The 14,783-nt window shown below is 37.9% G+C and overlaps 3 protein-coding genes across 3 annotated transcripts; 2 read left to right on the top strand and 1 right to left on the bottom strand.

Moving 5' to 3' along the window:
- Positions 1-6,111: 6,111 nt before the first annotated feature.
- On the bottom strand, positions 6,112-7,200 carry ColSpa_12289 (zinc-regulated transporter 2; the record flags this gene model as incomplete). Its single annotated transcript, XM_049278501.1, has 1 exon — positions 6,112-7,200. One exon carries the CDS (start codon positions 7,198-7,200, stop codon positions 6,112-6,114), a length of 1,089 nt encoding a protein of 362 aa, XP_049134458.1.
- Positions 7,201-9,134: 1,934 nt separating this feature from the next.
- On the top strand, positions 9,135-9,353 carry ColSpa_12288 (uncharacterized protein; the record flags this gene model as incomplete). The annotated part of the gene is made up of 2 exons (XM_049278500.1): positions 9,135-9,320; positions 9,342-9,353. The coding sequence occupies 2 exons, from the start codon at positions 9,135-9,137 to the stop codon at positions 9,351-9,353; spliced, it is 198 nt and encodes a 65-aa protein (XP_049134457.1).
- Positions 9,354-14,104: 4,751 nt separating this feature from the next.
- Positions 14,105-14,511, top strand: ColSpa_12287 (alcohol oxidase 1; the record flags this gene model as incomplete). The annotated part of the gene is made up of 2 exons (XM_049278499.1): positions 14,105-14,152; positions 14,194-14,511. 2 exons carry the CDS (start codon positions 14,105-14,107, stop codon positions 14,509-14,511), a joined length of 366 nt encoding a protein of 121 aa, XP_049134456.1.
- Between the last annotated feature and the right edge of the window lie 272 nt (positions 14,512-14,783).

Below are 14,783 nucleotides of genomic sequence, written 5' to 3'. Positions count from 1 at the left end.
GCAAGCGCTATGCAACTACTAGATGCACTTGGCGTAGGCGTTACCCTGAAAGGTGAGAATGTAGGTGCACTAGCGGAAGCGCAGGGAGTTAGTAGTTACGTATTTATTACTATAGGTAATAGCTATATAACTATAAGACTAAACTAAGACCATAAGGAAGTAGCCCTAGTAACAGATAATGCTAGTAATAAACTACTAGATAAAAGTATTACTAATAACACAGATCTTAATATTGCGTAATAGTATATTAATAATAAAATGCTCCTTATCTTATAGTTAAGGTTAATATATAAAGACAAAATAAAAACAAAAGTAACATATATTAATAGCTAAAGCTAACAAAAAAACACAATTATTAATATTACTAGTTAAAAAATAAAGTAAATAACTACTAAATATATTAGTATATATACTAATATTATTAAAAATTAAACTACTAAAAGTAATAAGAAATATAATAGATTAATTATATAAAGTGTTATTAATAAATTAGTAAAAAGAAATATATAAAAAGAAATTTTATATATAAGTAGTTATTATTAGAGTTAATTAAAGAAAAAGAGAAAGATTATTGTTAATTAATTATATAAGAAAATAATATATATAAAGGGTAAAAAAGAAAAAAAAAGAAAAAAAAAAATAAGTAAAAAAGGTTTTAAATACTTAAGGTTATTATATAAAAGAAAAAAGGTATATTAATAGTAAGAGCAGAAGTAAAATTAATAAAAAAAAAAGGAACTTTATTAACATATAACTTATCTACTTAACTAAGTAAAAAGAGAATAAATAGTTACTTAGAGTTTTAATATTAGTGATTTATTATATAACATAAGTAGCTTAACTTATAGGATTATATAATAAGGTTATTAATGTTATAATTAGCGTAACTTAATTAGACACTATAAGGAGTTATATAGTTATAAAAAAAAAAGTTATAAGTGTTAAAATAATAGCACTAGCTAGTTATATAACATGTATAACTTAGGGATACACATTATAGTAGAGGGCACAGACTAGATATTTAGCCCTTAATTATCTATTAAGGGGATTAAAAGTATATTTATACTAAACTAACTTAGGGACATATAAGATTATATATTTTGTATATAAAAGCTAAGTCTTATAGTTAAGAAGATAATTATAGAAAATATATCTTTGGTTTACCTTAACTTTAACCTAAGTATAATTATATAAACAGGTTCTCTTAGGAAGAGAGAATCTATTTAATAAAAAATAAAATAATTTATAATTATTCTACTTATTATTTTTAACCTATTTTTAATTTTTTTTTTTTAATTTTTTTTTTTTTAATAATAATAATAATAACTTTAAAAAAAAATTAATTTAAAAATAAAAAACTAATTATTTTATTTATTCTAAAAGTATTTTAACTTTTATTTAGTTTTTTATCTACTATTAAAAATATTTTTCTCTTAGCCTTTATAAAGTCTATTTATATTTATCTATTTATAATAATTAATTATAATAACTTAATTAATATTTCTCTAGGCTATCTATTAAGCTCTAGTATTAGTATAAAGTAGAAGGCTAATAATAGCTACTTTAAGAATATATATACTAAAAAAGCTTATAAGCATATTAAAGAAATAATAAAAAAAATAAAAGAGCTTAAAAAAACTAAAAAGTTCTTTATTACCTAAAAAAATTATAAACTAACTATTCTTAAAAAATCCTAGCTATATATTAATAATATAGCTTTAATTAAAGCTAATATAAAAGCTAAAATAATTAATAATATTACTACTATAATATAAGTAATTTTCTTTTTATTTATTTTATACTTATTTTTAACCTTAAAAATAAATAAATAAAAAATAACTATTTAAGAATTATTACTATATAACTTAGTCTTTATTAAGCTTTTTTTAAAAGCTAAGCCTTTATCTAAATTAATAATAATAATTAAGTTATTTAAAATAATAATAATAATAATAACTAAAAAAAAATTCTTTTTTTTAATTTAGAAAAGTAAATAAAAAAAAAATTAACTAATCTTAAAGATTATTATAACTTTAAAGTTAATTCTTTTTTTATTAAAAGCATTAATATTTAATAAAAAATATAAGTACTTATTACTAAACATAAAAAAGTAAATAATTACTATAAAAAATTACTACAAATCACTAATAAAACTAAAATCTTATCTACTAAAAGTACCACTATATAACCAACTATTAGTATATAGCTCTTAACTAGCTTTTTACTAAGGTTTATTACCTAAAGGTTTAACCTTCTATTTACCTTAAAGTTGCTTCTAAAGCAGGCTTTCTTTAGCCTAATCAAAGTCTACTAGCTACTACAAATATCTTCACAAAAAAGAAATCTCTTTTCTAATTAATCTTAACTAAGTATTAAAAGGTCTCTACTTCTAGAGACTATAAGCTCTTAAAAATTATCTTTTATTTTTATTAAAAAAAAAATAAATAAAATTAAAATTTTATAATTAATAAACTTTACTAATTAATTATTTTTTAAATAATTTACTCTTTAATACTACTTTATTATAAGTTAATAAAATAAAAGTTTCCTTTATACTATTTAATATTATTACTTAACTTAGGACTTTAAGCTAACTATTAAGTAGTTAATTAAAAAGATAAACTAATTACTATAACTAATTACTATAAATTACTAATATAAATATAAGTTTAAGGCTCTTTTATTTTATTCTCTTAAAAGGAAATTTTTCTTAGTCTTATAAAAATATAGAATAAAGTTACTTTTAACTTAAAAATAACTATAGGATTTAATTACTTAATAATAAAGGCTTTTAAGCCTTTATAAGAGGTTTTACTACTTTATCTTTAGCTTTAATTACCTATTAAGGTATACCTAACCTCTTAAAAGAAGGTTTCTAGTATAACTTATAAAACTATATAAGCTTATAACTTTAATTTTATTAAAGAAATAATAAAAGATATTTAAAAAGAAAAAATATAAATTATAATAATTAATTATAATAATTCCTACTTCTCTTATACTTACTACTATTTCTATATTACTTTAGCTATTTTTTTATAAATTTATCTTATACTTTAACCTAAATACTACCTATTAGCCCTTTTATTAACTTTATTTATATTAAGCTAATTTTTTATATTACTATTATACCTTTTATCTTTAATATAATAAAATAAAAAGTTATATAAGCCTATTATTATATAAATAATTTATACTTATATATTTAAGCTATACTCTAAAACTAAAAAAATAATTATTTTTTATTTCTGTTTTAAGTAACTAAATATCTACTTAATAATTATTTAAAAATAACTATACTAAAAATTATATAACTCTTAAGCTATTTCTAATAATTTATTTATATCCCTAAAATCTTATAAATAATAATAGATTTTTAAATAAAAAATAATAATACTATTCTAAGTATTAAACCTTATATCCTTTAAAAAATACTAGCCTTTAAAGACTTTAAACCCTTTAATATTTATAAAATTAATTAAATTAATATTATAAATTAACCTTTTAGCTCTAATAAATATAAATAAAAAGCTATTATTAAAATAAATAATAATAAAAATATTTTAAAAAACTATTCTTTTTTAATTATATTATTTTCCTTAAATAATAATAAGAATATATATACTAATAAGTATACTATTAACTACTTTAATATAACTAATAAAATATTTACTTAGTTTTTTATTACTTTTAATTTTTCTTAAGACTTTAGCTTTTTTATAAAGAATAATATATACTTTATAAAGTTTTATAAGATATAATAAAACTTTATTTTAAACTAAAAATATAATTAATTAACTAATATAAAAAAAGTAAATAATAGCTTATTAACTAAAATTATTATTATAAAATAAAATAAATAAATAAATAAATACTTTTTATTTAATAAAAAAGTTTTAAAATAACTATAAAAGTATATTATTTATAAGCTATTTTAATAATACTTAAAATTACTATTTATTAAAATAAAAAAAGTATAAAAAATAGTAATTTAAACTAAAAAAAAGCTTTTAATATATTTAATATATAATTATAATATTACTATTATTAATAACCTTTTTTTTATTTTTATTTTTATTAACTTAATATTTTACTATAATAATACTAAATATAACTACTATAATAAAATAATTAAATTTTATAATAAATTATTTATAATAATTAATTATAATAATAAGTAATAAAAAAGTAATTTTTAAAATATAATAATAACTATAATAATATTAATATAAGTTTTAAATATAATAAGAATTTATATAAAAAAATAAAAAATAACTAATAATTTATACTATATAAAGTCTCTTTTTACTAAAATATATAGTAAATATATAATAACATAAAGTTCTATAATCTAGAACTATAATTATAATATACCTTCTTATTTTAGGCCTAGTATAATATAATTTAAGTTCAAAGGGTACTTATAGCTAGTGTTATTACACATTTGAAATTCTTATTGCACATTTCAGTTCTTACTGCAGTCATCAATCACGCCCTAAGCGTTGAGTATCAATCTCCTCCGAGAAATAGGATGCTCTCTATAATTATAAAAAGATTGATTCAGTTGCAGTTAAAATGGTGATGATGTGTGGATTGGAGTCGAGGGACCAGGAGTCTGGCGAGGGGATTTTGGAAGACGGGGGCAGCATCTAGGTGAGGGCGCTACCACCAGTGTGACTTCTTGGAAAAAGATTCCACCATGTTGAAGGTGAAAAAGGATGATTAGCTTTCTTTTCAGACATTATACTGACTAGTTGTTCTATTGAACATTTATATACTGTCTGTCAATCAATGGGCGGCATATATAGCATATCTCGAAAGTTGTTTGATGTAGGTGACGGTGCCATTTCCCTATGTCGAGTTGTGATATTCTAACTTGATGAGTAAATATTGCCCTAACAACTTACGCCATTATTCCAACTTCCAAACTTTTTCTAATTTTCTTTTGGTAGCTCAACACAACTACATGCGCTTGACTTTCTCTCAAACATCCAGACCCTACATACTGTAGCAACACCAAAATGCAGTTTCTTGTCTCGTTCGCGGGATATGGTCTCTTTGCAGCTTAATTTCTTTTTTAAAAAAAAAACCGAATGCGGTCACGCTAATCTTTATGCAGGGTTTTCGCCGCTTCCAGCTATGACTGTTGCAGCATTGGGTTCCGTAGCTACGCTCTTACCCAGACTTGCTGCGGCGGAAACGTGTTTCATCCAGCAACTGATACAAGTCTTGCGGTTCGTAAATTGAAACCAAATAGAGTGACAGCTGGAGTTTACATTCTAGTCTCTCGAAGTATTGCGAGCTTACGGATGTTGTGACCCCAACGGACTTAGAAAATGTTGCAGGGGATGTGGATACAATATGTGTGGTCCTCTTCAGACACAATGAGTATTGCAATACAGACATTACACCGAATATCTCAAGCGAAACTGGTTTCAATGGATAGACAGTGCCATTGACTTGTTGTGAACACATTGAATTCACTTTAACTTGTTCTACTTCGCTATAAAATTCTAGTTCAACTGCCACACACTGACTCTAATATTGTCTATTAGGACACTACGTAGTTGAGTTTCTTCGCACTAGTTTCCGTTAGGACCGCTACTCCTCTAGCATAGTATCTTACAGAGTAACTCAGCTTCCAGAAAGTCCAAATTTTTGTTGTATCGCAATTAAATACTATCCTTGGCTACCCGTTAGTAGGAAACACTACAGTGGTATGTCAAAAGTCCGAAAACCGATGGGATGGTGATGTGGGTGGTGCACTTCCGATGCGGGGGTTTTCAGACTTTTGACACGGCACTGTACTGTTTATTATATCTTGATCACCCCACCACCCCACTCCAACACTGTCGACAACTTAGGCTCGGTCGCATGCTTTCTCGTTTTAATTACCTTAAGTGGAAAAGGCTCACTATTCAGCAAGTCAGCTCACTCTCATCCTCGCCATCAAAGCAGCGTCACTAGGTGGGCCTCAAGTGAATTTTGAACGCAATTTCCGTGGAATTGAGTGCAACTCTTGCTGCACTGCCTGATAAATTGGTTACGATTCCATCAAAATCCTCTAGAGTCCACAACTAATTGACTGATGGCATTCCCAATTCCCTTTAGCTAGGCCCAGAACCCAATCAGTGACATAATTCCAGCACCAAGAACCATGCAGAAATACATATACAGGATTTGGGAGCGTCTGCGACTGCGGTTCGAGTCAAACAGAAAGTCGCGGGCCAAAAGCTCAACTAAGGCGCTGTAGATGAGTAAACCTGCGGAGATGGCGTTCAGGACTCCTTGCACCATGAGAGCTTGCTTAGAGTTAGGTACATATGTCGTCCGTACTCCCAGACCGATAGCGATAGAAACCGGAGTCGTGAGACCATATGCGGCACACAAAACCCATGGAAGCCAAGTATGTTTGCCGAACGGGATCGATGACATGCGGGCACCGATTCCGAGACCCTCAAAGGATTGGTGGAATACCAAGACAGGGTAAAGTGTGGCAAATTCAGACCCTGTGACGCCGAGGTTTAAACCGATGATGACTGAGTGAACAATGATGCCAAACTCGAGAATCAGGAATGCAGCAATCTGCTGCCGAAAAGAACGTTCGCCAGAGTGACTACTATCAGTTTCAAGAGACTGAGGCTTCATGAAGTCGCTTTGCTTGACGGACTTCTTCTGTTGTTGGCAGACCAGATTGTCGTCTGGTTGTTGGAAATGGTTGACTGAAGTGTCCGTGAATAGTATCTCTATGGAGTTTCCGTCCTTGTTTTGTCCATATTTCTGTTCAACGTAAACCTCAGCCGCGAGGTCTATTGAGAAAATGCCAAGGACCGAAACAAGGATGATGGCAGCACACCACGAGTAGTCACCCCAATGTCCAGAATCTCCGATGCATGTTTGCGGGCCAATCTGAGTGTATGCTGGGTCGAGGAGATGGATGAAGGCTGTTGCCAAAATGACGCCGCTGCCAAAGTAGCGAGCAAAAGTGTATGCGAAACGCGGAACTCTTAAGGTCTTGACTAGCTTCGACGCAATAGGGAACATGGTGAAAGCGGTGGAAACGAAGAGTATAACGAAGATGGACGAGATGCGGGCACCGAGGTGTCCGTTGTAGTCGTTGCCAGATAAGGTGTAGTAGCAGATTACATCTGCTTTGCTGACTTCGGTCAGATTCACCACAGGGCCGAGGAAAGAAGCCATTTTGTTGCAGTCTTCTCCGTTAATAAGTATAATTGAGAAGGCATGTGAATTATGGTAAAGACTGAGCCCAATGCCAGAATGGACATCGTCTCGACTTTTTTAATACTTCTTCTAAGGAGAACCCTGATGGTCACTGAACTTGTAGAATCCCTAAGATACTGGACAACGTCCGGCAAATATCCACCATTAGTGGAAACATCTCGGTCGTTCGGAACTTAGGCCAGATACGGCCCCACCACCGGCCTGCCGCCATTGCCGTGTTGCCTCAGTGTGACGCGTTTCTCTAGTCAAAAGGATAACAAGGAGCCTCCGGGAAAAGTTGACAGAATTCTTGGGTTATACCGCCTTAGCCGGTCCCGATAAGGTCATAATTCCTGGGTGTAATTGCACGTTAACTTGCCTATAGCATGGCCACTGTCTCCATACTGGCCTCGGGGCAAATAGGACATCCTTTACCAATGATAGAACCAGAATACTTCATAGTTATGAATATTGTCAACATGAAGTGATACGAAGCTTCTAATTATGATTTCTAACATGATGCTAATATGCAAGCGAGGACGAATGAGCCCAGTAGGGGCATCAAAAATAAAATAACGAGTGACGATAGCACAACGAGAGATGTTATTTCTCAGAACTAGGATACAAAGCCTGGGAATGCACCTTGATGAATTTACAGGGCGTCTTGGAAACGATTTGCAGCGAGAGAAAGGCAACAGAGTGGGCCAGGTGTCTGTTAAAACCAAAAGCGTAATTAAGCATTAGGCCAAAACACTGATTCACAAGGTACAAAGAATGGATCCTGCAGCGAAGGTATTACAGAAGCTCTCTTTCAGGCATTTCGATAAAACAATGGGTATACCGTGATTGATGGTATATTAGACGGTTATCCTAGTCGCAACATGTGGCTTAACATTGTTTCAGAGGTGAAAAAGAAAAGATTTCCGGACGCAGGCCCCGCGGACTAGACTTTCAACCATAGCCTCTTTTATAGGTCACGGCTTCATCTAAATCTCTTCTTCTGCGTGCTTGGAATAATTGCGATAGTTTGAGAAATAGAAACAAACGCAAACACAAGTTAGCCTGCATCAGTTCGGAGCTGAAGAAGAGTCTTGTTTTCACTTGGTGACTTATTGAATATGGCATCTTTGATCCCTTGAACTGAGACCAACTGAAGCTTTCGCCTGATTAGCACTCCGTCTCCCAGTCGAAAGCAAGGTACGACGGCATGTTGCACGGTGGGACAATTTGCGATTTTGTCGCATATCATATTTAATGCGGCACAATTCCAAGGCAAGAATGGATTCGGACTCTGTGGGTCGGTAAACCTGCGCTTTACGGGTGTTAATTGATTTCTGCTTTATTGTTGGTTACATTTGCGTTCACTCTGGTGCTTGCTTATCAACATCTACTCCGTTTCCATCTTGCAATGGGGTTAATCTCTACCTCTACTTTCTTCGATACGATGTTGGCATCTATAACCACCATATTCAGCTTGATTACCGATAAACCACGTCATACCATGAGCGGCATACACAAAGCTTCGATTGCCTATGGTTCCCAAGCAATGATTGAAAAGTGGCGCGAGGAGGCAATGTACGATGTAAACAGCAACATCGCAGACAACCGCCGTATCCTTTTCTATACCCCTTACCAACAATCACCACAGCATGGGAACCGATTGGGAAGGAGATGGCGTCTTCCGGGGAGCCTGCATTTGTGTCGCGTCAGAGCATTCATCCTGCAGAAGGGAACAACCAATCGCAAGAAAACTGTATCGCCAAGGTGATGGGTTTTTCCGCGTCCAAAACTCCTACTAAACCACGTCGTTCCTAGACCAAACTTTGAGAATGGTCTGTGTAGAGTTCCTATCTTCTTGTGAGCCGACGCTGCTACTCAATCAATCACTGGCCCTCAGGCGCATTCAGACCAAGATGGCTGGCGCACCTTCAACGTCGGCTGCAGGCTCGCCGACTACAGTTCCCAAGTCTCTGTTGTCGACAGGATCGCCAGCAACTCCGTCGGTCGCGACAGGTGTGGTTCCTAGTTTAACGGCAGGACAGGATCCCATCAAGACTACTACGCCTGTAGCTCCGACCGCAGTCGATGATGGCGCAAGCGTAAGTTTTCGTACTCTCTAGTTCAATCTGTAGCCTTTAGACTGCATTATCTAACCTAATCTTTTCTCTCAGGATGATGTATCAACAATTGATGATAGAATGTACGCACTGCAGCTCAAAGCTGGTCTTTCCACTCTTCTTTTTGTTTCAATTCAACATTGCCGGAGAGTGTTCTAACTCTTCAGCTCCTCGTATACTGCATCGTTGACATCGTCCGTTGTGGACTGTCCTACCGAGTATGGCCGACGATACCATGCGTTCCGAGCCGGAGGCAAGTACTACCCATTAATATCAGTGTTGATGCTCGTTTCCTGTTAACTAAATCATTCAGCATACAACTTTCCCAATGATAAGTTACGAACCGTTTTCCTACTGCGCTAGCTACCGTTTGAAGATGTTGACAAGGCTAATGCCTCCTCTAGACCGAAATGGATCGATTGGAAATTGTTCATACCTTGCTAGTAAAGGCGATTGGTAACAAGCTGTTTCTAGCACCGATTGACGAGGCTAAGACCCACCGTGTCCTTGATGTCGGAACGGGGACAGGTATATGTATGTCATTGTTCATTTTGCTAAGTCAAGGCTTGATTCTAATATCTCAGGGTCCATTGAGATGGGTGACTTGTTTCCTAACGCAGAGGTATGTCTAAAAACGAGTAATGTAACTCACCAAAGGAAATTCCTCGACCGCTAACAAAAGTGTAGATCCTCGGCAACGATCTCAGTGCTATCCAACCAGACTGGTACAACCCAAGATACGATTACAGCAAAAGCAGTTAGCTGACTTTTGTATAGGGTCCCACCGAATGTTAAATTTGAGATTGATGACGTTGAGAGTGAATGGGTGAACGATCAAAAGTACGACTTTATTTTTAGTCGCTACTTGAGCGGTTCTTTGGCAGACTGGCCGGCTTATGTAAAGCGGGTTTACGAGTGAGTATTTCTAGGATAAAACAGAAGAAGGAGAAGGTTTCATGGTGTTAATCTGATGACTAAAACGAATGACTTGCGCAGGAACCTGAACCCTGGCGGTTGGGCTGAATTCCAAGACTGGAGCCTCCTGTTAAACTCAGATGATGGGTCTCTTGAGGGTACTGACCTGGAGCGTTGGATGAACTTCTTCATAAACGCCTGCAAACAGTTTGGTCGAGATGCTGAAGTTGGCCCGAAATTGGAAGGTTTAGTGAGGGACGATACTGGCTTGGTCAACGTTCACCATCAGCCCTACAAGATTCCAGCTGGTCCATGGGCAAAAGATCCTCACTTGAAGGACATCGGAATGTGCAACCTCATTCAGATGCTGGATGGACTAGAGGGTTTCTCTATGAAGCTGTTCTGTGGGGGTCTTGGCTGGACGGCAGAAGAGGTGATTAGCCTGCTAGCTGGAGTTCGCAGTGATTTGAAGAGTGGAAAGGTTCATGCTTGGTTCTATTAGTAGGTCCTTTTCACAAAAGAAAAAGGGCACGTAACTAATCCTCCTCTCAGCAACGTGGTATACGGCCAAAAGTCTGAGGAGAAAGTGGGAGATGCCTAGGGGCGTGTAGCCTAGCTTGCAGCAACGGCGAAATTCATACTCGTTAGTGGAGATAAGTTTCCCTACTATAAGAGAAAATTCTCTTGACGAGAGCAACCAGTGGAGCTAGCCGACTGACAGTGTTCTGTCTTAGGAACAAACCCATGGCCTTGATGTTCGTTGGGGTGCCTTGTGCGGCAAGAGCGGCTAGTCCACGGCTTGGGCCAGATCCGAAGTATCATTCTCTCCTTCCTTCCAACCTGGCTACACTTGCCTCTCTTGTCGAAACACCTTCTTTCAGGGGCGTTGCGTCGTCATTATCTAGAAAAAGAAGGAGGCAGCTGTATTCTCAGGAACATCTCACAGTATCTGCACCTGCCGGGTGCTGCGCAATGACACCTGGCTAAATCGCATCGCAAATCTTGTCCTTCCATTCTTCACCTTCCAACATCCCGACATCCTCGTCTCCCAACAGCCGCACTCCGCCCTACCACATCGACTTCGTCTGCCCAATATCGACACCTATAGGACACACTTCGTCTTCTCTTGCTCCAGACCATATATTTGTCCCCTGCAACAAAACCTGCCGCGTTCGACATTTTCGAAGTCCTCAAACGCGCCTAATCCCACTTTTTTCAAAACAAACATCGCTAGGGCCCTGCGCATTGAGAGCAATGTGGAGAATCATCCTGTATCCGATGCGGCAATCAAATCTTCAACAGTCACGAATCCAGAAGAGGCCCCCGACCACCATGCAACCACAGTCGACGGCTCTGCATCCGATTCGGATACCTCTTCAGTCTCCGTCCAAAAGCTTCCGCCAACAATTCGTCTCACGTACGGCAGACTCGGACGGGACAAAGTCTACACAGCAATGTCGCCGGACTACGACACATCATGCACCATCCTTGTCGACATGCAATGGTGCTCCTCCTCCTTCAATCTCAAGGTGTTTAATGGCGATGCTCACAGTAGTGGAGTTTCGATAACTGCACGTGGAAAAGCTGGGGCATTCTTTGGCCGTGGATTCCTCGAGGTTATCCTACCCTCTCTTTCACCCACCCAGAACTTGAAGACAAACATCATGATGGAATCGTACCGACCTGCATTCCGAGAGTCCCTTTGTGGATTCAGCATGACTATTAGAGGAAAAGAGGAACACTTCGAGTGGAGAAGAACAAGTCACGTCGAGGCCAAGGCGCTTGGAGAGTCACTCCATCGGAAACTGGTTCGAGTATCTAATCCCAGCTCCACCACCGGCCATCAAAAATCGTTGCGGCAGGTAGATTCCAATAGCGGTAGATAAGAGGTTGTGGCATTTATGGCAGACAACAGCTCATGGAATCCGGGCCGCAGCTTCACGTTTGGTTTCCAGGGCTCCGGGCTTGATGGGGCATTGGGTGACCAGTGGAAGATTGTAGCTCTCTTGTCTGGACTTTGGCTGTGGTGGATGGATCTTGCGCGATACGGAAGCCTGGCTGCTGGCAGCAGTGCTGTAGTTGTAATCACTGAAATTATTGTTGCTGCAGTCTTTGCCACCTAAGATAGAAATTGCCCTTTAGCAGAGTACTCTGAGACTGCAAGGACATGGCAAACCTGCCAGAGGATCATCAATTGTATTTTAGGAGTATCCAGTTCACAATCCTCTGCCCTGCTTCATCACGAGTGTAGTACCCCATACCCACATGCCCTATGATACAAAGAAAAACTTGATTATCCTTTTTGAATCAGAAACATATTGTCGGTCGTTGGACTGCCAGAACCCTTCGAATGAATGTTGCTCTACTTATGATACATATGTTCCAAGTTTGGATGGCCTTTATCGTGCATCGACGACTAGATTAGCTCTCACATGGTCTTCTCTCAGCTCATTGCAGATAAAGCAGATCAATAGAGCGCCTCTCGGGTATGCGAACTGGGGTCTTACTCCTTACCTCGGCTGGACAAGATGGCGGAGCTACCACCGTGACGTAGCTTGACAGGGACCCAATCCATGCGCTTGTCTACATACCATTCGTCTGTTCATCCACTCGGACTCAAGTGGGCGACTCTTTCGTTCGATAGCGGGGCGCCTTGTCCATTAATTACTACGCTGACCGGCGATCGCGAACGATATCTTAAATACCTTCTGAGTTTCCCCTCATTGAACCAGAGACTTGATCAGTAGGTTCTAGGCAGGGTACACTCACGCAATGCCGAATACAAGTGACAGAAACTAGCTGCAGACGCATTGGGAAGACATCTGCCAAGTGATTAAGAATCCTCCATGCAACGTCGGATGCTTCCCCCGCCATTGCAATGTTACACGACTGGGCGGTCCCGTCATGGTGCAATTGATTCCATCGAATCCATCTTGTAGTCAGCATGCCGCTGTGGGATTCTAGCAGACTGTCGGGCATTGCCAAGTCTGACGATGAACATAAGTACACAGCCTCTGCCAGTAGCTCTCTCATTCTTCGAATTCCCTGTTTCTTCTTACACCTTGACATGTATTACATGTTCTCATTCGGTCTCAGTATGGGGTGCTTGAAGTTAAAGAGTGCCTTAATGGGCGTGTTAACACTGGCAACTATTTCTACGGGGGTTATCACAGATCTCCCCATTGATCTGACTGAAGTAGACGTCGTCATTGCTGGAGGTAAGGCTTAATGAATTCTTTCGCTCGAACCTAGAACTCACACAAAACACAGGTGGCACCGCTGGAAGTATCATTGCCTCGAGGTTAGCCGAGAGTAACCCAGGCCTTTCAATACTCGTTATAGAGCAGGGCCAAGACAGTTGCAACGTGACCAACATTATATACCCAGCGCTGTTCGAGAGGAATACTCTACCTGATTCCGACACCGCCTTGTTTTGGAAATCTAACAAGTCCCCACAGCTTGCGAATCGCGAGCCTGTCATCGAGACTGGAGGAACCCTAGGTGGCGGGTCCGCAATCAACTGGATGGTGTATACTAGAGGGCAGTGGGATGACTTTGAGTCGTGGAACACATCGGGATGGAGTGCTCAAGAACTCTTACCGTTCATTCAAAAGGTAACATGGCGGTGAACTGGCCTTTTCTGTGGCGGTGAAATTTTGTCTGCTAACAGTTGATCCAGGTCGAAACTTACCACGGCGCCACTAACAACGAGTCGACGCATGGCTATGATGGGCCGATCCATGTATCAAAGGGAACGCACCAAGCACCCCGAGCTGAGAGGGGCTGGATCGACGGCGCAGTCGATGCAGGATTCGCTGAAATCGAAGACTTACAAAGCCTACACTCTAATAATGGCTCAGGACCGTGGTATCGATATGTGTCACCTGACGATGGCCGACGTCAGGATGTGGCACATCGGTATCTATACCCCCTGTTGCAGAGCGACGATTATCCGAACCTACACGTGTTGGTCGAGACCCAGGTTCTCCGAATATTATTTGAGGGAAAAGAAAAGCGCGCTGCTGGAGTGGAAATCCGTGCGAACCCGAAATTTGCTCAGAATGGCAAGGACAACAGCACAAAGATTGTCAAGGCCAAAAGGCTTGTTGTTGCATCGGCCGGTTCATTTGGAACGCCACTGCTGCTCGAGAGATCTGGGGTTGGCGATCCCGCGGTGCTTGAGAAGGCGGGTGTAACTGTTGTTGAGAGTCTTGCCGGGGTAGGCAACGACTTCCAAGGCAAGCCCAAACTTTCATAATCAGTTGTAAAACTTCACTGACGGTGTGATAGACCATCACTTCGTAGGATATGTCTACCGCACAAATCTGGAACAAAACGAGACAATTAACGGCATGCTACGCAATGACCGCGGTAGAGATGTGGAAGCCATGATCGCATCAGACGATGAGCAATTAGGCTGGAACGGACACGATGCCTCCAGCAAGTTCAGGCCATCTCCTGCAGACATTGCTGCAATCGGCCCGGAGTTTCAAGCTGCTTGGAACAAGGACTTCAAAGATTCGCCGAACC

Source organism: Colletotrichum spaethianum (genome assembly GCF_022836535.1).
Source record: "Colletotrichum spaethianum MAFF 239500 DNA, contig61, whole genome shotgun sequence".
In the NCBI taxonomy this organism is placed as follows: Eukaryota; Fungi; Ascomycota; class Sordariomycetes; order Glomerellales; family Glomerellaceae; genus Colletotrichum; species Colletotrichum spaethianum.
Note: the sequence above shows the minus strand (reverse complement) of the source record. Positions and strands in the feature narration are given on the sequence as shown.